The 24,256-nt window shown below is 42.8% G+C and overlaps 1 protein-coding gene across 7 annotated transcripts in view; it reads left to right on the top strand.

The window, feature by feature from the left end:
• Positions 1-8,185: 8,185 nt before the first annotated feature.
• The window catches only part of CHODL (chondrolectin), a 30,004-nt gene continuing 13,933 nt past the window's right edge, over positions 8,186-24,256 (top strand). For all 7 annotated transcript variants that reach the window (XM_075433536.1, XM_075433510.1, XM_075433502.1 and 4 more), the window contains exon 1: positions 8,186-8,383. In XM_075433536.1, the coding sequence (XP_075289651.1) occupies positions 8,293-8,383 (91 nt within the window). In that variant the 5' untranslated portion in view covers positions 8,186-8,292. The remainder of the gene's footprint in view (positions 8,384-24,256) is intronic.

Genomic DNA, 24,256 nt, shown 5'->3' with positions numbered 1-24,256 from the left:
GGAGGCTATGTAAAAATTTCAAGCTGTGAGCCATTGCAAAGCCAACAAGGAAATGTAGGTCAGAGATTTGGGGATTTCTTACTCCAGTTTCTGTCCCAAGGATATAGGCCTTGCCAGCCTGGAAGTTCATGCAACGTTGGGAAGCACAGACTACATAGTGCTAGTGTAAGCTAACCTTCTTGTGTCAGGTCTCTTCCAAGGAACTCTGGAGTGGCCTTTCAAGAAGGATAACAATTTTCTCCAAGGAATCGTATTTCTGTTTTGAGGTTTTCTAATTAATGCTGTTATTGCTGGCAAGAATGCATCAGAATGGCAGTGAGAAATTGTTGAAATGCCAGCTGCTGACATCCAAGTCCAACAGCCTTTGGAGTAACAGAAGACAATCTTGCTCTTGTGTACTTTTGATGTTCCTTTCGCTTTGCTCTTGCATTTCTGCTTCATTTGGTCATGACTCCATTAACTTACAGTCTGCACAGTTCAGCCAGCAGAGGTGCAAGAAATCATCTCTGCACACACACGCGTGTCTTGCACTGTGATTGTATCCAGCCTGACATAAAGCATAGTTTGGTCTGCTTTGACGCAACAGGCAAGATATCCTCTTTCACTCCCTCTGTATCATAGGCAAACCCATGAGGTAGGCTGGCTAAGACATGTGAGATGATCTATCCAGGCCAAGAGAAACAGACTCAAACAGCTACTTATATGAGGTAGACTTCAAGTACTGTTGCCAGCATCAACGCTGCCTCTCTTTCATCTGCTGCTTGCAAGAGACAGCAGCAGGTGCACTACAAACTTCGTAACACAAAGATGTGAGCTTGGTGAGAGTTCTTGCTAACAAATTGCATGGTTTGGTCAGAGCATATTAGGAAATAGAACAAGGCTGTGAAACAAAAGTGTTTTGTTTTTTTTTTCATTTTTCTTCTACTTGAACACTGATTTGCATTAGAGCTAGTTAGGTCATTAAAAAGTTGAGACATTGACAAAAGCAAACACCGAGTGACAGACAGGACTCCTTGTTCTACTTAAGAAACACTAAGTCCTTCCCAGAGAAGGAGAGAGAAGACATCCCCACCGCTCACAGCTGCCTGAATACTCCCACCTCTTCGGCTGACATGTAGATCTCATGTCTAAGCATCAAGAGGCAGCAGTACCTGAACACAGGCTCCTTGGTGAATTGAGATGAAAAAGAAAGGTGTGGCAAGGAACAAAGAAGGTTCTGCATGTGACCATATCATTGCTGTCAGAAGGATATCATGTCGTTGCAGATCTAAGCAGCACTACAGATTTGCTTTTACAGCATTACAAGTCTTACAGAACATGAGTCAGACTTACTAGGAGAAGCAAGAATGAGCAACAGGTCTCAGTATCAGCAGAGTTACGGAAACCTAGTCTGAAAGAAGAGAGTCAAGACAGGGTAACATTGCAGGACATCTGCAGTAATGCTTATAGCATGATCAAATTAGTATAACAGGATAAGGAGTAGACGAACAGAATAAGCCTTCGGGGAGTTGAGAAAAACTGAGAAATGCATTGCAAGAAAATGCTGAAAAGGACACATCACTACATCCTCAAAAATAATATGCGATGTTCACTTCTTCTCAAAACAACCTAGACGAACCCCTTCTGTTGGTAGGTACAAGTATCTCCAACGGCAAGAAGAACAGCGAAACACAATGCACAGCTCAGGTTCCACAGGGAAAGGAAGGATCCTGAGACTGTCAGGCAAGCTTTACTGCTGAGCAGACCTATTAGTCATCAATCTTCATTGGTTACCACATCTTCTTTGAATCCCATTTTCTGTTCAAATGCCTGAAAGCAGCTGAAAAGGAAGGAATGGGTGTGTCGGCCTAGTAGTCATGCTTTAAGAAACAGATAAAGTTTTAAGGAGAAAATAATACTTCAACTGAAGAAGTATAAGACCAAATCTGTACTCCCTCTCACATGGTTACTGATTCACAAAACCACTTGATCGACCCTCCTAGCAAACCTGTTCCGCTCAATTGTCACAATAGTAAAGAGTAAACAGTAAAAACCAGGTCTGAAAACTTAATGAGTAAATCTTACAACATTCCTGAACAAACGTGCTGTCCAGAAAATCTACAGAAAATTCCAGACTGCAAAGAGTTTGGTAAAATATATGAGCACAAAATAAGATTAGACAATCACAAAGGTCACAGAAAAAAGCACATGTGCATCTTTCATGCAGGGTACAGTGGCAAGGCTTATGCAAATACTGCTGGTATTTGTAATACCTGGAGACCTTCGCATCCAAAAGAGCTCCTGTCATCATCTCCGGTACACAAGGAAAACTCGGTAACATAGTGAAAGAATAATATTAATCTTAACACTTCTACTCTCATAAATTTGCTACACGACATCTGATGAACACCAATAACCAGGATTTCAGTTCTCATGCAGGCAAATCAAGTAAAGATATAGAGATGCATGTGCTCACCCAAAGATACAACTTCATCTCCTCCACTAGTGGCCACCTGGACTTCGAAGCTGAGCAAATGTCTTACGAGAACATTGCTGTGCATGTGCTGCTTCCTCTGAAAGGACACAGAAGGAAGTGGCTAGAAATTCGACTCAGCTGTGAATTCTGGTGAACCACTACTTTTACCCAGAAATATGAATTTTCTAACAACAGTTGTTTTCAATTACCTCCTTGCCTTGAATGTGTTTTCATAATAAAGCTTTAAAGTTGTCAAAATGCTCATCTTGGCAGTTCAAAACATGACTTACTATCTCAGTTTGGAACAGAACTGCTGCTCAAATAGAGTTAGTATTTTGCATCTGGTTTGAGAATCAGGCTTAATTAACATGCACAGAGTTTCATTCTACTGATTGGTCTGATCCAAACCCAAGAAATATGAATAAATCATGTCCGTAGCCATGAAGATTTTGCTGAAGAACTAGCTTTAATGGGATTTTAGGGAGGGAGAAAAGCATATTATTTTAGTAGATACAAGATGTCACAGTTGAAGAATGCTTAAAAAATCTGTGAATTTACAATTTGTGTGCTAATATGTAAAAAAATGTCCTGTGGCCTTTAAGAACTGCGTTTATCTAAAATGTTTTGTTCATTTTTTTTTCAAAGCTAGTTCTGCTATATGTTACATCTAAATGGATTATAATCGAAGGAAATTAAATTACTTCGGTCCTCCTTGGCAGAACTTGATGTAACTGTCAGTCATACTGCATTGCACGTACAGCCACAATGGCATTTTGCACTGTGCAATGCAGCACTATGCAGAAATACCTGAGTTAGCACTGAATTAGCTGGCTTCAGAGCTGGATGGATGAAGGTGGGAACAGTGCCATTCTAACTGGGCTACTGCAATTCAAGTGTGCTGGTGCACCTCACCAGCCCCAGCCATGCAGACCACTAACTCATAGGTAGTCTGGGAATTTCTAAGCGGCACTGTATTGTGCAGGCTAGACATACATTTTTAGACACTTGAATAACAAAGGATGGTGCATTTCCTTTCTTCTCTCCTCTCTCCTGCTTCTCTTTTTCCTTTGACTTGAATTAGCTTTAGGGGTGGATGGTACCTCAGATGTTGCTAAAGGAAGGGTGAAGGAAGCTTAACATTTCTCTAATTGCTTCCCTCCTCTAGTACATCTTGCATTTTTTCAAATGTTTTTAGCATCTGTACTGAATTCTTTTCCAAAACCACAGGAAAACGCCCCCCCCCCCCCATTAAAAATATAATGCTATTATAGTCCTAAGAAAATTGGCAGGGGAAGCTACGTATCTTAAAATGGTTTTGGAAGCCAATGACATCTCAAATTCATAGAGCTCTAGAAAAGTTATTTAGTAAATTATCCAAGTGAAAGCCATTGCACATGGTAAATGTGCAAAATTCTTTTCACCTCTTACTTTCAATTGTATACCAGGGCAGCTTTAGAGACTGCATCATCTAGGCTCATGGGCAAATGACAGAGGAATTTTAGTTATGACTGGGACAACTAAAAAGAATCACAGAATCACAGAATCACAGAATGGTAGGGGTTGGAAGGGAAGTCTCTGGATCATCTACTCCAACCCCCCTGCCAAAGCAAGGTCACCTACAGCAGGCTGCACAGTAACTTGTCCAGGCGGGGCTTGAATATCTCCAGAGAAGGAGACTCCACCACCTCCCTGGGCAGCCTGTTCCAGTGCTCTGTCACCCTCAGAGGGAAGAAGTTCTTCCTCATGTTCAGACGGAACTTCCTGTGCTTCAGTTTGTGCCCATTGCCCCTTGTCCTGTCGCTGGGCACTACCGAAAAGAGATTGGCCCCATCCTCCTGACACCCACCCTTCAGATATTTGTAAGCATTATAAGGTCCCCTTCGCAGCCTTCTCTTCTTCAGGCTGAACAAGCCCAGCTCCCTCAGCCTCTCCTCGTAGTGGAGATGTTCCAGTCCCCTCACCATCCTTGTAGCCCTCCGCTGGACTCTCTCTAGTAGCTCCTCATCTTTCTTGAACTGGGGAGCCCAGAACTGGACACAGTACTCCAGATGAGGCCTCACCAGGGCAGTGTAGAGGGGAAGGAGAACCTCCCTCGACCTGCTGGCCACACTCTTCTTGACGCACTCCAGAATGCCATTGGCCTTCTTGGCAGCCAGGGCACACTGCTGGCTCATGGTTAACCTGTCGTCCACCAGGACACCCAGGTCCCTCTCCGCAGAGCTGCTCTCCAGCAGGTCCACCCCAAGCCTGTACTGATGCATGGGGTTGTTCCTCCCCAGGTGCAGGACCCTGCATTTGCCTTTGTTGAACCTCATCAGGTTCCTCTCTGCCCAACTTTCCAGCCTGTCCAGGTCACGCTGAATGGCAGCACAGCCTTCCGGTGTGTCTACCACACCTTCCAGTTTGGTGTCATCAGCAAACTTGCTGAGGGTACATTCTAACTCTTCATCCAGGTCGTTGATGAAGTTAAACAAGGCTGGGCCCAATACTGACCCCTGGGGGACACTACTAGTTACTGGCCTCCAACTAGACTCGGCGCCGCTGATGACAAAGAAAAAAGAAGAAAATGAAAGTAGCATTGTTGAGAAATGAACTGAGCAGACAGCTGTAATTCAGATTTTAAACATTACTTCACAAAAGCAAAGTACACAGTATGACCACTTTGGTGAATGTAAATTTGGTAAATTGGTAAATTTGGTGAATGGTAAAATAGAGGAACTTGTAAGCCACCACACAGGGCAACTATTCCAACTTAATTTCCTTTTTTTTTCCCCTTCTAGCCTTGTTTAAAAATTGATTAGTGATACTAAATAGTAACCTTATTTTAAGATTGGCCAAACTGGTCTTTAAAGTGTTTACAGTGCCATAAGGAGAAACACATCAGTATTTAAAGATCATACTTATTCAGAAATTCATAGGCTAAATACCATTAAGTTATCCAATGATCTAACCAACTTATGAAACAAAAGCATTCAAGTTTATCCGTTTTCTTCTGTGATTAGGCAAATAATTTGTCTTAGACTAAAACTTACCTTAGAAAAGTACCTAGCCCTGATTTGAAGATAGCAATATTTTGAAAGCTTTGTATTCAGTTGAACTATCCTCTTTCTAATTTTTTTTTTTTCCAGGTGAGGAAATAAAACCTTGCAAATGTGTCAAAATAATGATGCCAAAGACAGTCCACCTTTGAAAGAGTTGCTTCATGGACATACAAGGTATCAGAATTTTGCATAATCATTATAAACTTTTAATGAACTAGAAGTTATTTTTATTCTGGATACCAGAACTTTGAAATATGCATTGTTAGCTTTTGAGTTATAATGCAATTATTGTAATTCATTAAAATTGCAATTTATTAAAATTCTAGGTTGCTCAGCCACTTCACAATGCCACTGTGTCTTCTGCACAGTTCTGAGATGGGACATACATTGCGGGGAAAACTACAGTGACAACAGGGTGAATGTATTATAAAGACCGTAAACCCAGTCCGAGCAGTGAGTCCCATTTCCATTGTTTAGAAAGCCCAGATAAACAATTGCAAATTATGCAGTTGCCAGGTCTGAGAAGCAATTATTTCCAACTGAAAGTGAAATGAACTTTTCCTAAAAAAAGAGAAATATACTTCAGTTACGACTGGGACGGGGAGAAGTAGACAGATTAATGGGCAGCTTCTTAGCTGGTGTGAGTTGGCACTGGTGAGGAAAGCTCCTCTGACGCAGTACCACAGGGCTCTCTGTTTTCTTTCTGCAGCAAAGAAAGCAGCAAGTGGCTGCAAGTAACAAGAAGACAAGCCTGGAAAGTTTCTGCAGATAATTATGAAAATGTATTTTGGTCTTAACACAACTGCACTTACTCTTCCCCCCCACCCCCCCAGGAGACTTGTGTCTCAGCAAAGATCAGCAGAATGCCAGGAACAGTCACTCTATATAAAATTTTGGCTAATAAACTGGCATAAAGCATGTCAAAAAAGAGCTGCATAATTTACTAAAGACAGAATTTGTTTTGTTTCCCTCTGTATGCTGTTAATTCCACTGGAAAAGAGATGGCGGTGTGGATGCCTAGAAAGTTTCTTCAGCAGTGCGAATACACGACAGTTCCATTTCAATGTGCCATTAGGAACCAGCAAGCTTACAAAGTTTTGCAAAGTCATAAGAAAAAGAAGGAAGACCTTTTCAGTGTCTATGGCTGATATTCAGCATAAGATTCCCACCAGTTTGGAGGGTGTAATTTCTGAGACAGCAGGAGAACTTTACACTCCGGAAAAATTGAAATATCTTTCTACTTTTCCTCCCCTCCTTTGGCCAGACATCACTTGAGTTCCAGGATAATTCAGACAAACTTGAACTCCCTCATATTTGCAACACAGGAGTAGGTTAAAAATGTATAGAGCCGAAAGGCTTTGATTGCCAAACGTGTTTCAAAATTTTCATTGTATTCATTATAGTTTTCGGTCACACTTTTTTCTTTCTGCATACAATCAGGTTTACGTGAAGAAAAGGCTGAAATCTCAGATGCCATGGATATTTCAGGTAACTTCTCAATTTCAGAATCTACTGTTCAGTTACACCAGCTTTAGATCACAGATCAATTTACCTATGGATTTAGAAAAAAAATAGTGGCTTGGAAGCCTAAAATCCACATAGGAAGAATCGGTATCAGTCAAACAAATAAAGAACTCTGCTGTTAACTCGAACAAGCTGGTAGCAAAACACAGCAGTGCTTGAAATAATTTTGCATTTCTACCTATAAACTTCAAGTTTTTTTTAGTAAGAAACTGATCTCAAGTAGCTTTAAGGCAGCTAGGAAATCCGTCAAGTGTTTTAAAATCCGTAGTAATCTGAGACGTATTGACTTCAAAACCCGGCTATAAACACACAAAGAGAACAGGACTTACCAGTATATATACTTGCCATACGTATACGATCTCTAGCTGAGTTATGAGAAAGATGAATTGGACTGGCAAACTATCGATTAATTCACATACAAGGTGTCCTTTAAACCTGTCATGATCTATCCCATCTAAAAGCAAGTCATTCGCAAGTACACAAGCAAGAAAAGAAATCTACAAACTGTATTTGTAAAAAAAAACCGTAACAGGACTCTGAAGACCAAAGTCTTCAAAGCTGTCGTTTGAGGAGGTCTGGAAGAACTACCACAGTGCATTTTCAGAGCGACAGTAGCTGGAATTCGACTACAGAGCCTTCGAGTGCCCTGAGGAAAGGGGGCTTTCCTGTACATGCACCTGTTCATATGCATACGCATTTACACATTTTCAAGTCGGCAGCAGTACGCTTCTATTCCGGCTAGGGAAAGCACGGACCAGGGAAGCCTAGAAAGCCCTTAACAGCCACGACACCCACCCGGGCCGGGCCCTGCAGCCGGAGGGACAGCCACCGACGGCGGGCGGCCCGGCCCCGACGGCGCGGGGCTTGCGGGCCGCCCCTCCGCAGCCTCCGCCCGGCGCGGGCACCGCCGGCCCCGAGGGCAGCGATCCCGCCGCCGCACGCCCGACGCCGCTCCCCGCCCCGCTCCGCGGCGGGCGGTGAGGAGAGGCGGGCGCTCGGCGGACACCGTCCCCCTGCCCACCGCGGGGCCGGGGCAGGGTCCGGCCGCCGTCGGGGCCTGCCGAGGGGCGGTGCGGGGGCGGTCCCGGCCGCCCGCCTGGGCCGGCCCTCGGCGGGGGGAGCAGATATAGGCAGGGCCGCGGCGCGGAGGGGAGGCGGCGGCTGGCAGCGGCGCGGAGCCGGGCGGGAGCCCACTTCCCCGCCGGCGGGCATCGGCCTGCCCTGAGCGCCCGGGCGCTTTCTCGGAGGGGAGCCGGCAGCGTGGCCGTCGCCATGGGGTCTGGAGTCGGGCTGGGGCTGGCGGCGGTGCTGGCGGCCGCCGTGCTGTGCGGGCCCGGGGGGGCCGCCGGGCGCGTCCTCAGCGGTGAGTGGCGTCGGTGCGGGGGCCGCTGTGGGAACTGCGCGCTGGCAGGAGCCGCCGCGGGGAAGCGCCGGGACTGAACACGCTCGTTAAACCACCCGCGTGTCGGAGGCGAGCCGTGGCGTCGGCTGCGGGGAGCGGGACCTGCCGGGGGCCGGCGCACCCCTCCGAGCGGGGGCAGCGGCGCCGTCGGGTCCCGAGCGGCAGAGCGCCGGGCTCTCCGACCTCTGCGGCCGCCCCAGGCCGGCTCCTGCCGGTGCGGCGTTGTCCGGGAACGGGCGCGTTGTTGGGTCTGGGGGGCCGCCTGCCTAACGCAGCTCCGTGTGAGCTGTTCGAAGAGACAGAGCGTCCGCTTGCTGTAGCGTCTTCCTGAGGAGCAGCTGCGCACCGAGATTTGTTTGCATCTGTACGGCAAGGGTTCTTCCTTTTTGTGGTACGGTTACCAGGAGAAAGCAAACTTTTAAGAACATACAGAGTAAGCAGTTTTGTTATCTCTGTTTATACCCACATCTCTCAAAACCCAGAGGAAGACAATACTTCAGAAATCTAGGTTTAATTTAGGAGCTATACAATCACACTGTGTATTTCCAGCACACAGGTGTGTATGCTCAGAAGCTGCTAAATTTAATGAAAAGGGTATTTTTAATTGACTTTAATTAGGTCATCCCTTCCAAGCTAAAGCTAACAGGCTCTCAGAGGCATGTTGGGTGTTCAAACACATCCATACATCTGTCTTGAAACAAAGATTTATGCACTTGTTATCGAATTATCTGTGTAAATCTCTGTATAAGCAGGTAAGAACATGTCTCTCTACAAACTGATTCCAGAACAATGCAAATTATTTGTATGCAGTTGTTTCAGAGGCTGTAACGGTAGCATGTCAAGAAAACTTCTTTTGTAGTAAACATTTGAATGCTGAATAGGGAAAATTTTCATAGCTGTTGATGGAGTACAGCCACTGACCTTTTTGGTGATGTCTTATTTGACGCAAGTTCATGTGTAGAACTGAGATGCGCTGTTGCGCTTTTGGCAAAACTGTGTCTTCGAGGAAACAGTAGCTTAGTAGCAGTACTTCCAGTGTTTTGAAAAAGCTTGCCTGCCTGAAGCGTACCTTGAAATATTTTGTCCACCTCTCTTATAATGTAAATTGTATGTTCATATATATGATACAGCAAAGCTCTTGGTATTCATATAAATTGTTAAACTGTATAACACACTATTATTTAAAGGAATAGTGAAGATTATTTATCCTTGGGATGCATTTTACATTAGTATTCTCAGTGCAGGAGTCCATGTGTGGGTGAGGAAACCCAGCCCCTTATTGTTCTAGCTGATGCTTTTGCATTTAAGTGGCGTATGTAGCAAATTGACTAGAGGTCCAGCTTTTAAAACAGTGTGTAATTATGTGTATACTGCTTAGTCAAACTGTTCCTAGATGCATATAAAGCTTTGGGGCTTTGAAAGAATACAGGCTTTACCCCATAGTTCCCTGAAACATTTCAAAGCATGTGATGAGTCTCGTGCCACTGTATTATGCGGCTAATACTTTGCTGGTTGAAGCCACTTACAGAAGGAAAAGCCAAAGATATTTAGTGTACTTGTGCCAGAATATTCTGAAATACTGGCAGGAGAGCTCTATTTCTCACAAGGACCACAGCCCTATCCTGCCACATGCACATGGGTAGGTCTAGTACTGGTAGTAGATTGCACTCTTTAAACCAGAAATAGGACTATGGAATTACTGGTCTGTGCGTGCTGTCCACCTGACTTCTATCTGGCTTAAATGTGTATAAGAACCAACACTTATATAGACTTGAACAGGCTCTTATTTTAGACCATAAGTCTACATCTTACACAGAACTGTTTCTGAAAAACTGCTAATTTATGCTCCCATCATCATAATCTAGAATAAATGGAAATATTGCTGCTCTCTTTTCAAATCAGTTAAATATACAATCCCTATCACTCACATGGAAAATGTTCCTGAAACTGACTTCAGCGCTGGTTGGAACTTGTGGAAAGATTCCCATTCACTGCAGTAAGTTTTCAGCAGACCTAGCAGTAATTGCAAAATCACAACCATTTTGACCACAGTGTCAAGAGGGCAGAGAAGGAAGGGTCTACTTTTTCAAAATGCCAGTTCCTTAGGTATAGGTTTTCTGTTTCTTTTTTTAAGTATGTTAATTTTCCTAGAATATAATTAAAACGATTATTTACATCCAGCAGTTCTTGTTTAGGTGTTACTTCATTGTCTTTAATTTGGAAATTATTAAAGAGAAGTAACACAAATGCTTTGTAAACCTTAATGTAGTTGGATGGATGTTTTTTGTGCAGTGCTTACCTCCCTCATATCAGAATATCTAGTGCTGCCAGAGAATTGATTACTAAAGAAAAAAATCAAAGCAATCTCAGGAGAAACTGCTGAGTCTGCCTTGCTGTCCCATGACATCATGAAGAACATGAAGTGATGATAATGCAGTTTGCAAAGATGCAATTACTTTAAGTATCTGTTGGGCAGGAAAGATGCAAGCTAATCTTATTACTAATCATTTAACAGCCTATGTATTAATCATAGTTGTGATAGTTTAATGACTACTGTTTGCTGTCTTTTTGTATTTCTATGGCTTTTTAAATATTGCTCTTTGCTAATGCTGTGCATCAATAGCAGATTAAATACTGATACAATGTTTTAAAGCAATATGTATCTATTTTGGTGTAAAAGTATTTGGATTATTTTGGTGTAAAAGTATTTGGATATATAAAGCAATAAATGAAGAACCTTTGGTGACTCATGAAAGAAGAAGAGTTGCCCCTAAACTGTAGGCTTCTTTGCTTCACGTGCCTTTAAGGGTGTGGATATTTTCATTCGCACAGCTTATGACCAGATTGGAGTTGGTCATAAAATATTGTAAAGTAAGATAATTAAAAAGTATCTTCATAGATAATGAATTGAATAGAGATGAAAAACCTTTCTCAAAAGGTACAATTTAATTTAGTTCAAATGGCTTGGCCTGCTTATTACACCCGAGATTTGTCTGTCAGACTTTTAAGTATTTTCTGTAGATTGAACCTTCTACTGTTTTTGTTGTGGATTTTTTTTGGCCATGGACTATTATTTTTAGGCTACATCTGTAGCTCAGAATTTGATAAAGTATAACTTCAAAAAATACTGCCAGTCTCATCTACAGGATACACATGCAACAGTTGTGTATTGAACACAACATTTTGTTGTGAATGTCCAGCGTTTGGTTCCATACTAGAATAGCTTTTAATGGACGTACATGCCCACATGGTACAAATCTTTTTGTTCAGTTGTAAGTCTTGGTAATCATTAAAGCTGGAACTTTGAGAACTGCAAGGGAAGTTGGGTACTTAACTCCCCTAGACTCCTTTATTAATTCCTCTGCTTATGCCCCTATTCTGAGCAATGTCTTCTTGGGGACAAATCAATGATCTATAGGCTCTTAAGCTGAAATGAGTTGATCACTCCTGAATGTAATAGATTTTCTACCGTACACTCCTTGGTCCTAACCCAGAAATTCCATAATACCCTGTGGAAAGACTTTATATTAGGTAAACTGCTGTGACTCATCAAAACTGTGTTCTCTTTTATAACCTGAGATGTATGATGGTGAATGAGTTGTTCTACAGCAAGGTAGGAATACCAAAGTACTGGAATCAGTTTCAGGAATCAGACATCTAGATTAAAGGTGATTGCCCTTTATGAACCCTGTAAAGCTTACCTTGCCTGTGGGAGAGAGCTATGCAGGTTGGCCAGACTGTGGCTCTGTTCAGGGGCTAAGGAAAGGGTGGTGAACAATTCTAGCATTTTCTTGTGTGAGCATGCTGCTTTTCTAGGAATGCAACATCTCCTTCTCAGTATCTTGTTCAAGGATAGAGGCTGTCTTGGGCTTAGTGACCATGAAATGACAGAGTTCTTGGTTTGAGGTGGTTAAGAGGAGGGCCAGCAAAACCACCACCATGCATTTTTGGAGGGCAGACTGTGGCCTGTTCAGGATGCTGGTTGAGAGGGTCCCCTGGGAGAAAGTCCTTAAGGGCAAAGGGGTCCAGGAAGGCTGTACGTTTTGCAAGGAGGAAGTCTTAAATGCGCAGGAGCAGGCTTTCCCGATGTGCTGCAAGATAAACCGGTGGGGAAGATGACCGGCCTGGCTGAACAGGGAGCTCTTGTTGGGACTCAGGAAAAAAAAGGAGGGTCTACCACCTATGGAAGAAAGGGCAGGTGACTCAAGAGGAGTGCAGGGGTCTTCTTAGGTCCTGTAGAGAGGAAATTAGAAAGGCAAAAGTCTAGCTAGAACTCAGGCTGGCCACTGTTGTAAGGGACAACAAAAAATACTTTTATAAAAATATCAACAACAAAAAGAGGGCCAAGGAGAGTCTCTGACCCTTACTGGATGCAAGGGGGAATGTTGCCAACAAGGATGAGGAAAAGGCTGAGGTGCTTAATGCCTCCTTTGCCTTAGTCTTTAATAGTCAGACTGGTTATCCCCAGGTAGTCAGCCTCCAGTGCTGGAAGATAGGGAAGGAGAGCAGAATAAACCTCCCATAATCCAGGAGGAAGCAGTTAATGACCTGCTGTGCCACCTAGACGCTTACCAGTCTGTGAGGCTGGATGCGATCCACCCAAGAGTGCTGAAGAAACTGGCAGAGGAGCTGGCCAAGCCACTCTCCATCATCTATCGGAAGCCCTGGCTAACAGGGTAGGTCCCAGAGCACTGGAGGATAGCCAGTGTAACATCCATCTACAAGAGGGACCGGAAGGAGCATCCTGGGAACTACAGACCTGTCAGCCTGACCTCGGTGCCAGGCAAGATTATGGAGCGATTCATCCTGAGTGGGCTCATCGGGCATGTGAAGGACAACCAGGGGATCAGGCCCAGCCAGCGTGGATTTGTGAAAGGCAGGTCCTGCTTGACCAACCTGATCTCCTTCTGTGACCAGGTGACCTGTCTAGTGGATGGGGGAAAGGCTGTGAATATTGTCTACCTGTACTTTAGTAAGGCCTTCGACACTGTTCGCCACAGCATCCTCCTGGAGAAACTAGCTGCCCGTGATTTGGATGGGTGTATACTCCGCTGCGTAAAGAACTGACTGGATGGCCAAGCTCAGAGAGTGGTAGTGAATGGAGTTAAATCCAGTTGGTGGACAGTCATGTGTGGTGTTCCCCAGGGCTCAGTTTTGAGTCTGGTCTTGTTTAATATCTTTGTCAATGATCTGGATGAGGGGATTGAGTGCTCCCTCAGTAAGTTTGCAGATGACACCAAGCTGGGTGGGAGTGTCGATCTGCTGGAGGGTAGGAAGGCTCTGCAGAGGGATCTGGACAGGCTGGATCGATGGGCCGAGGCCAACTGTATGAAGTTCAATAAGACCAAGTGCCGGGTCCTGCACTTTGGTCACAACAACCCCATGCAATACTACAGGCTTGGGGAAGTGTGACTGGAAAGCTGCCTGGCAGAGAAGGACCTTGGGGTGTTGGTTGACAGCCAGCTGAACATGAGCCAGCAGTGTGCCCAGGTGTCCAAGAAGGCCAACGGCATCCTGGCTTGTATCAGGAATAGTGTGGCCAGCAGGAGCAGGGAGGTGATTGTGCCCCTGTGCTTGGCACTGGTGAGACCGCAGCTGGAGTGCTGTGTTCAGTTTTGGGCCCCTCACTACAAGAAGGACATTGAGGTGCTGGAGCATGTCCAGAGAAGGGCAACGAGGCTGGTGAGGGGTCTAGAGAGCAAGTCTTCTGAGGAACAGCTGAGGGAGCTGGGGCTGTTTAGTGTGGAGCAGAGGAGGCTGAGGGGGGACCTTATCGCTCTCTACAGCTACCTGAAAGGAGGTTGTAGTGAGGCAGGTGTTGGTCTCTTCTCCCCAGTAACTAGCGATACCATGAGCAGAAATGTCCTCCAGTTGCATCAGGGGAGGTTTAGATTAGATATTAGGAAAAACTCCTTTCCTAAAAGAGTGGTGAGACATTGGAACAGGCTGCCCAGGAAAGTGGTTGAGTTGCCGTCCCTGGAGGTGTTTAAAGAACGTGTAGATGTGGCACTTCGGGATATGGTTTAGTCGGCATGGTGATGTTGGGTGGATGGTTGGACTTGATGATCTTAGAGGTCTTTTCCAGCCTATGATTCTATGAAGGCATTGCAATTCTCAGATTTAGGATTCTCAAGCCCTGGTACCCCACTTGGCTAATGGGAACAAGAGAAAATACCTACCATGGAGGGAGCTATGATACAAGCAGACTATCCATACTATCCCATACGTTATGTCTTTCACATGGCTTTTTGTGCTCCCAGTGAGACAAGGTTGGTGTGCTTTCCCAGTGCAGCAGCTAGGTGCAAAAAAGTCTCTGACCTTATTGAAGTCATGTTCTGTACCTTTACTTTACATCTCTGTAGTTCAGGTCTGATCCTGTGTAGATCAAACTTCTTGGTCACGAGATGTTTGCAGGAAAACATGGTTTTGATCATAAAGTGCTCTATACAGCACTATTTCTTTAAACTTATTTGCATAACAACTTGTATAATACTAGTGTAAAATAAGTAAGATGAAGCAATGACTTGATAGAAATTTCTACACTGTAATCCCACACTCATACCTGTCACTCACTAGTTGGAAATTATTTAAGTCTCTTGCTGAAGCAGTCCTTACTCCCACCACTGAAAGCCAGTAGGACCTTTAGTTCCAAGCAATCTTAAGAAATACTGAGTCCTAACTAAATCTGAATGTAGCTGCAGTATACAGATAATAATTCTAGGCTCACTTTATAAGCGGTGAAGGAAAAACAAAAATCAGTATTTTTAGAATGGGATTAATTTAATTTTAACATACATCTTGAAAATAATGCAGATACACCCTAAAAACGCCTGTTTCTTTTAGTTGTCTGCACAGTGAAGTCAGTGAGCCAGCTCAGATATGAACAGGTACATTGTGAATGACTAGAGTTTGGTGAGATGAATACCACTCTATATGTCAACAGTTTCTTCCCATACAGTGTTGTATACATGTGACGTGAATTAACGAGTTATGCTCTACCTCCATTTGACTTTATTATGAAGGATAATTTACCCTAAGTGGAAAATATTTTAACTTATTTCCCCTCCCCTCCAAGATCACTTCTATTTTTGCCTTAAGTGAACTGTCACCAATTCTAAGATCCCATGTGGACTGGCTTTTCCCACTTTTTTAGTAGAAGGTGAATGAGCAAGGGCTTGCCTATTGCTTTCTCTTTTAGTTGAGGAACTACTGCAAAAAGATGGACACTATTTCACTCTAGTACTGAGATGCATATAAGGTGTTCCATCCTAGGAAACTTTAAGTCCATAAACCAAGAAAATATAATTTCACATCCATATATTTATAAATTTTACTTAAATCTGTAGCAAATACAGGTGTCTTGGTAACAAATCCATGAAAACATGCTTACTTGGAAAAAGGCATTCAAATTTCACTGGAAAAAGAATAAGAGAATGGATGATGCTCTGGATAATGATTGATCAGTCTTTAGTCGTTAAAATATCTTTTCTTCTAGAGAGAAAAAATAGACCCAAGCAGTCAGCAGAAACTCTCAGAATTGCGTAAATTTATACCTGTGAGAAATCCTGTTGAGCTAGTCTGCTGATGTAAGTGTATGTGAAAATGTCTGCTGGTTTGGGACAGGAGAATAAGAATATTCCTGATCCCCTAGGCTGGCACACATTATAATTAAGCCATTCAGACTCTACAGTTTTTGGCAAGTCTATTCCACTATGTGCTAACAACTTCCTAGCTGCCATATTATGTCTGTCTTAAAAGTATCTGGGAAATATGTTCTGGTATTCACAGCTACACAGAAAACTATTGATGCAGGGACTTAATTTGCCAGTCTTGTCAGTGTTTGTGTCAGTATTTATGCTTTTTTTATTAAACAGCTGAAATGATGGAACACTCTTGGTGTGTCTTTAGGCTGTGACATATAAAAAACTTATTATGTTAGTGTGTGTGTATAAGACTTCAGAAAAATGAAATTACTGATGCAAAAACACTGCTGGAATAGATTCCGCTGACATTTGGATATTGTCATAGGCCTCCTTGCTGGTGTCTGTGGAAGGGAATAGGGTTATTTAGACCCATGAAGAGTGTTACACTTCGGGTAATTTTGCATATTTTTAATAAACATAATTCATTGTTAGGGAAACTATGGTCTTGAGTATATGTTGCAAAAGAAAATGTTTGTGCTCCAGGTCCTATTCTCATAGTGACTTTTTTCTTATTGCCAATTGAGAAGATGCATATTGTGCCACACTGAAATGTAAGCCGATCATCTCTGTGGATGCCAGCGCTAAATTTCCAGGTACATTGTCCTCATCATGCTCGGTGGTGCCAAGGGGCCTGCGTTCCTCGCAGTGACAGAGTCGCTAGACCTCTTGAAGACAGACAAGGGAAAAATACAGGTCTGCCACCAGTCTCAGTTCCTTCTCAACATGGCAAAAGGGAATGCAACTTGCAGTTTTTAGGGGGTTCTCTTGGCAACTATGTTGGCACTTAACATGAACCCCCCAGTTTTGTACTGACCCTTTATAAGAAGCAAGTGGCTCTCTGTCATGATCAGCCCAGTGATATACACCCATAAAGTTCACGTGATCAGAAAAGGGGAAAACTCTTATTACAGGAAAAGCTAAATGGATCTCAGGCTTTAAGTTTATGATGTGCTAGATATCTGAAAAAGAGCTGACGCCAAAAAGCAGATATGTTTCACGCAGAAGAAAGGACAACTGTCAGGGCTTGAATGATTTGACTGGGGGGGAGGGTAAAGAAATACTTGAGAAATACTTTACAGTTTTTTTTTTTGACACTCAAATCAGTGATTAAAACTTTAATAAAAATGGATATTTATTTTCCAGTTGAAGACACTTACACTGTATTGATCTACATAATTGTAATCATACGTTTTTCTGCAAGTATAGTTATGGATGGTGAAGTGTTGGTTAGCTTCTAACAAGATTTAGACATCAAACTGCTACTTTACAACTCCATTATCAGTGGCCTGAGATCCCTGCCACGTGTGCCAGGGCTGAGAAGCTAACTGTAAGAAATAAATGTGTCTGTTTTCTTTGTGAAATGAAGGAATAAGCCTATCGCTGCTTGGTGAAGATGACAGCCTTTCATAAGGGCAGGTATTCCAGTTCCCAGTACATCAGGAAGAAGCCGGTCTCTGAAACACCACATCCCTGATTTTGAAAATCCAGATAAACTTGTAGTCTGCTGTGAGGAAGACAAATCCTCCCAGCACTTTAGTCAACACAGGGGAAAAACCTATCTATGTTTTGGAGGACAAGGAATCCTTGCTTGCATTTGTCCCAAGACCTAGAAGAGTGCAGTTTCTGAGCACTTAAGGGCTTTAGCAAACCTCCCCAAAATCAATCTGTTTAGATCAATATTTATCATCAGTGTTTGCATGTAAATTTTTTTAACCACCTATTTTACTAACTAGCTATCTTTCTGCAATATGCAGGGAAGCTATCAGATTTCATTTTAATTGCATTTGTATTCAGCCAGATGGCAAAATCCAGGTGTTAGTGAGAAATAGTATTCTTTCATGTTCAAATCAGCACTGCCTAATGCTCCTTTACAAACAGACTGTCTCCTTTTTGAATGCTCAGTTTTGTAAAAATGTAGCTATTACGGGTCTGTTGAGAACAGGTGTTATTCAGAAATAACCAAGTCAAGTCCTTATCCCCAGAAGCACTTGGAAACACAGTAGCATAACTAGGAAAGGCTGACATGCAGGTGAAAACTCAGTTTCAGCAATAAATGAACTGAAAATCACTTCACATGACAAAACAGACAATAAAGAAGACGAGGACTGTACTGAGACAAATGTGTCTTGTGAGCTTCATATTCTGCGTAACTGTACTAAATCTCTACATGAATGGTAAAATAAAGTACTTTCTTTTTACTTGCGGCTTCCATTGTCCCCATTTTCTGTCTCCGCAAGAGCTGCATTAATCCTAGAGATGGCTGTTTGGTTGGTGTCTGAGGACCTCTGTCATCATCTTTGCTAATTCACAAGATGGGGAATGATTAATAGCTAAAGATAGGTTATCTGGCCTGTGTTTGGGAGAGAATAGAAATAATTTGCATTTTACCTATCATTTTATACTTGCTCTCTGTACATCCATAGTTTTTACCTACTAATGCCTAAGAATTTAGCAAGAAAGGGACTCCATTATGACAAGTGTTGTAGGAAGTCTAATAGATGAGTTTTTCTTAAGAGAGTTTGGGCGCAGCAGCTAGTAAGCCACCTTAGACATTATCTACATGCTAATGACTACATGATATGATGTATACAAGCTGTCTGCTGGTACACATGTCTACCTGAAGTACAGCTACATAACAGGCAAATGTGGCCCTCAGATATTTTTTACAAGCCCTTAAAAGGGCCTTGGAACATTTGAAAGTTTTTCACAAAAGAAAAGAATCACTTCAGAGAAACTATATTGTGGCAATTAGGCATAACCCCTAATCCAGAAAAAGTATAAATCAATAATGAATGTCTCTTCTCTCTTTGGACTTGGTTATTTATTAGAAGGGTGGGAGGAAAAAAATACTATTAAGGTATGGAAGAGTTAGCTATGAAGATATGAACACAGATACAGGCTGGCATATGATCTGTATAGCAGTTTGTATTTGAATGGCGAATTTGTTAGCACACGGAATTCCTTAAGCTACTCAGGAGCATGAGCTGAGCAACATCTGTGATTTGAATACTGACTAAAGAACGATGTCTTCCGTGTAGCAAACTTTGAGAGAGAAGAATGCAATTTGCTTTTATCGTAAATGAAGACAGAATGTAATTATGAAACCTTGTCACAGCAGTATTTTTTAAAAAAAGTAGTATGAATCATCAAAAAAACCAAATTTAAATTCAGTAGATGGATACAAATATGATGCAGTAAAACATCAACAGCAGGAACGATATATCAAAACATGATTGGCAGCTGATAATACAAAGGTCAGTTGACAAGATGCATCAGCTTTGAATCAAAATGTGATTAGGAAAATTTAATACCTTTTGGCCTCTTACTGGCTGCATTCTGAAGTGCATTACTGAGACTTGGCATGGAGCACGCTGTGACGGGGGGACAGGTGAAAACAATTTGTGCCCAGTGTCCTGCACACTGGTTACACAGCCCCTGAGGGCAATGTGCCCACACAAGCTCAAGACTGAGACTAGTCTTTGCAACACAAGCAGGGAAATATTATCCATCCAGTGGAATATTTTGGTTAGTTTATGTAAATTTCTGTCTTGCTATTATTTCATGATCACTTTTACTCAAGTCCTTGTGTCTTTACTTTGTTACTTTATTTTCAGAGGCCTCCATCAGCCTCATGCTGACCTTTGGGACTCTGGTTAGTGTTAAATTTGTACCAGATGCTACTCTGTGTTTTCTGCTGAATCCATTTTCTTGGGAAGAAAACGTCACAGCATGAAAACATAATGGACTTTTCTACAGCAGGCTTCGTGCATTCCTTTGTTCTCTCCTCTCGTGTGCTATGCACATGCAGCTGCTGTTCCCCACTAATCTAGGTGGATGCTAATGGTAGTGGACCGTGGACTGTAGGTTAGTTTATGAGGTTCAAGGGGAAGAGGGATGGGATTTACCAGCAGGGAGCTTATCTTCTACCTGACATCTTCAAAACCTCCAGCTGAGTCATGTCTGTTATTCAAGATAACCTTTGTGCCCCTCCTGGCCTGTGGGGGTGTAGTTAGTACTGAGCCTGATGCTCTTACGGAGATGAATCTTTGAGCTGGGTAGTTCATCAGTAATTTTGCTTCTAAATGACCTTATGCTCTAAGTTCTGTCATGACAGACCTGAAAGAACCTCTTATTTATGTTTATTAAAGCATCATTATTAAAACAGAATGAAGACATAATTGATTGAAATACCAGTTGATAATTTGCTTGTTTGTGTTTTTCTTGAAGGATTTTTTTTTCCCTGGAGAATTATCTGCAGAAATGTTTTAACTAAGTATCAAGTACTTCAACTAAAAGCTATGTTTGTTTTAATGTTGATGTCAAAACTTTCTACTATGGAGCTGCTCTGTGACACCCAAGGATTAAAACTGATCCACATGGATGGAAATGGACTGTACGCTTACTTTCTTCAGCTAATGGGATGGTGAGACCAAATGAGTGAAAAGGAATTCAGCCAGTTCAGGTTCTCTGCAGCAGGCAACTAGAGCTGCTAAGGCTGAGGGAGCTGGGCTAGAGCTATGTTGTATGGCTGGTATATGCAGGAGAGGTAGAAAGAACAAAATTGGAGACATTTCCATTAAGGAAACCGGGGAGACCTAATCTTGCAGTTTTGCAACTGGGAAAAAAAGAGAACAGTCTTTGTCTGTCAATTAGTTGTTGCTTCAACACAGCGCTCTTCCATCAATAGGTGGGAAAGCAATTGTTGATGAAAAGGTAAAGGGTGGGTTCATGACACCAAGCCAAGTATGTGTTTTGCCAGTTTCTATGCCTGCTTTGGGCCAGGGTCTGGGCTGTTCTGCTTGGGTGAGGGAAGGTGGGTCAAGGATTAAGGAGGTGATGCTCTCCATGAAAGGAAGGGTATAAGCACTCCACCTTCGCATCTGCAGATAGTCAGATAGGGTTGGTTGAAACCTCAACTTATCTGAACGTTTGTAATGGAAAACAGTAAGAATGAGTTCTTATATCTTATTAAATTAATTAAATCTTTGGGCTAATGGTGATAGGATGACTAACTATAATAACATACCTTTCTTCTTTTCCTTTCTGAATACCCCGTGATGAAACAATGTTTCATGTTTTTTTTTCACCTCTCAAACAGCGCAGGGCAGATTTTGTGGAAAGGTTTTAAAGGCCTAACTTGCCTATATTTGTTCACATTGCATAGTATATTAGCCTGATTCATTCCGATAGACTTGTTTGCAAATCTAGGTTCTATTCAGTTGTGACAGAAAAATAGGAATTCAGTTTATACAGTTGAAATAGCAGATGTTGCTGTAAAATTACCAGTGGAGTCTTGTCTGCTGCAAAAGATGTTAGAAGAAGGTAAAATAGCCCATAGTTAATGTTCCATACTTATCTTGTCTGCTATACAGTGTGGTCCATTCTGTCGTTTTTCACTGGTAAATTATTTCTGCTTTGTAGTTCAGAAATTAGTAGTGAGAGAAAGCTGTAAAAAATGAAGCTTGAAAACTTGACATCTCAGCATGCTCCGAGAAGAGCACTAAAATGTCAACTGATTTCCCAGCTATTAAGGCACAACTGCAGTTTTCCATTAACACGTTGAACTGGCTCCTCTACAGCAGATAAAAGTCCCCTTCAAAAGAAGAAAGAAAAGATTCAGGGTAGGTCGTTGCCTATACAGAGGGACTAAATTAACTGGAACAAAATAATTTTACAGCTTCTTCCAGAAAGCTTACTCTGCATCACATACTTCATTCACACTGGGTGGGTCTTAATGTCGAATATTTATTGGTTTCTTGCTTTTTTCTCTGTTATTTTCTAGAGCTATATTATTGCACAAATGATCAGCCTGTAAGGAGAAAATTACTTCTTTTGCCACAGGTGTAGAGAGCAACAAAAGACAGAGAAGTAATTTAGGAGTTGGATTGTACGCAAGTTTTCACTTGTTCAATTCTTTCACTTTACAATACTTAATTTTATTTAACCCTGCACAAACATCTGCAATAACAATAGTATCCTCAAAAATGATACAGGTCAGTTTAGGGGAAGAAAAAAAAAAAATGCTCACACAAAGTTTCAAGAGTTTTAACTCACTAACCCTTTCAGATAAACCTTTGGGTACGGATTAGGCCTTCACATCCGTATTCTGGATAACTCCAAGGGGGCTTCCGGCTCCCAAGTGCACAACAGGGGCAACCTGTTACTGGACTCCGCAAAATGGGCACATGTTAGAAGGACTTGGGGTTACTGGTTGACAAGAAGCTCAACATGACAATGTGCACTTGCAGTCCAAAAGGCCAACTATATCCTGGGCTGCATCAAAAGCGGCGTGCTCAGCAGGTCAAGGGAGGTCATTCTGCCCCTCTGCTCTGGCGAGACCCCGCCAGGAGTCCTGAGTCCAGCACTGGAGCCCTCAGCACAGGAAAGACATGGAGCTGTTGGAATGGGTCCAGAGGAGGGCCACAAAAGTGGTCAGAGGGATGGAACATGTCTCCTATGAAGAAAGGCTGAGAGAGTTGGGATTGTTCAGCCTGGAGAAGAGAAGGCTCCAGGGAGACCTTACAGCAGCCTTCCAGTACCTGAAAGGGGCCTACAAGAAAGCTGGAGAGGGACTGTTTACAAGGGAATGTAGTGAAGGGACAAGGAGTAGTTGCTTTACATTGGAAGAGGGTAGATTTAGATTAGATATGAGAAAGAAATTCTTCACTATGAGGTTGGTGAGGCACTGGAGCAAGTTGCCCAGAGAAGCTGTGGGTGCCCCCTCCCTGAAAGTGCTCAAGGCCAGGTTGGATGGGGCGTTAAGCAACCTGGTGTAGTGGAAGGTGTCCCTGCCCATGGATTGGAGCTAGATGACCTATAAGGTCCCTTCCAACCCAAACCATTCTATGATTCTATGATTAGGTGCTGCAGTGACACCTACTGAACAGCTCTGCTTATGTTGTGCATCACAAGTCCCTGTCCGCCCCCTCCCAGCTCCATACAGTTCCACCTGGTTTCGTCAGCTTGGCATGGGTGATGGAGCTGAGCCTTGACACTGATGCAACCTCTGTATTGGATGGGTATACAGCACAGCTTATGGCTTAAGGACACGAGCCTTGTAGCAGCTCAGAAACAGCAAGTGCCATTTGGCAATGTGAGTCTCCGTACAGGAGCTGACTGGAACATAAGTACCCTGAGGAAGCTTGGTCAGTTAGTCAGCAAGGACCCAATTGTCCTGTTGGAAAGGTCATTTGATTGAGGTTTTGGGACAGTCACAGAAGAGCAGAGGCTGTGCATGAGAACAGAGAGTGAGGGGGGCACTTCAACCACCTGAGAAACACACGGGGAAGGGGAGCGGGTGTGTGTCTTACGGATGGAAAGCTAGCTATTTTCCCATGAAAGGGAGGCGCAGGACAGAAATTGAGATTGGTAGTGGCCAGCCTGCTCATCTCAGTGGATTGAATGCTCCTGCGTGACTGAAATCATGACAGGGATATTTTGATACCTGCATTTGCTCATGACTTACTACTTGGTGTCAAGGAGGAGTATGTGCACAGAATGAAAGGAATCATAAAAGAGTTTATTTCTAAAAATTATCTGGGAAATAAAAAGAACAAGAAAATGGACAAAGGACTATCTGTAAATCTGCATATACATCTCGAATTAATGCTTCGAATCCAATCTTTAGTTACAGGGAGAGGTATGACCCCTTTTCCTTGTAAATGATTTGTGTCCTACATAATTTAGTGCTAGCCTTTGGTTGTTTGCACTGCTATGTACCTATGTGTACTCGGGCAATAAGCCACAGTCACTCACCCAGTGGTGTTAAAACGTTGATCAGCTCCTCCTTCGCTGTGCACTCTATCCTGTCAATGAGATAGAGCTCCTGGGGAAAATAAAAAGGTTGTGATCATGTTCACAAAATTTGAATCACCACATTATAGATGAAGAGAAGGAGCTGCAATTTCACATGCAGCTTTCATTCTTACACTTCCCACTTTTGAACATTTAGAGTTATCACTTTGTTCCTTTGATAATGGGGGTAGTTTTTGGTTTTGTTCCAAGAATTCTCATGAGGAAGCCCATTATTTGATATGCATCTGTTACAAAGGATCTGCTCCTTGATTCTTCAGGATCATGCCCAGCTAGGACTATGGCTCTTACTGCGATCACTGATAGGAAGGCTCTTAGC

This window comes from Opisthocomus hoazin, chromosome 1 (genome assembly GCF_030867145.1).
Source record: "Opisthocomus hoazin isolate bOpiHoa1 chromosome 1, bOpiHoa1.hap1, whole genome shotgun sequence".
Classification (NCBI taxonomy): Eukaryota; Metazoa; Chordata; class Aves; order Opisthocomiformes; family Opisthocomidae; genus Opisthocomus; species Opisthocomus hoazin.
Note: the sequence above shows the minus strand (reverse complement) of the source record. Positions and strands in the feature narration are given on the sequence as shown.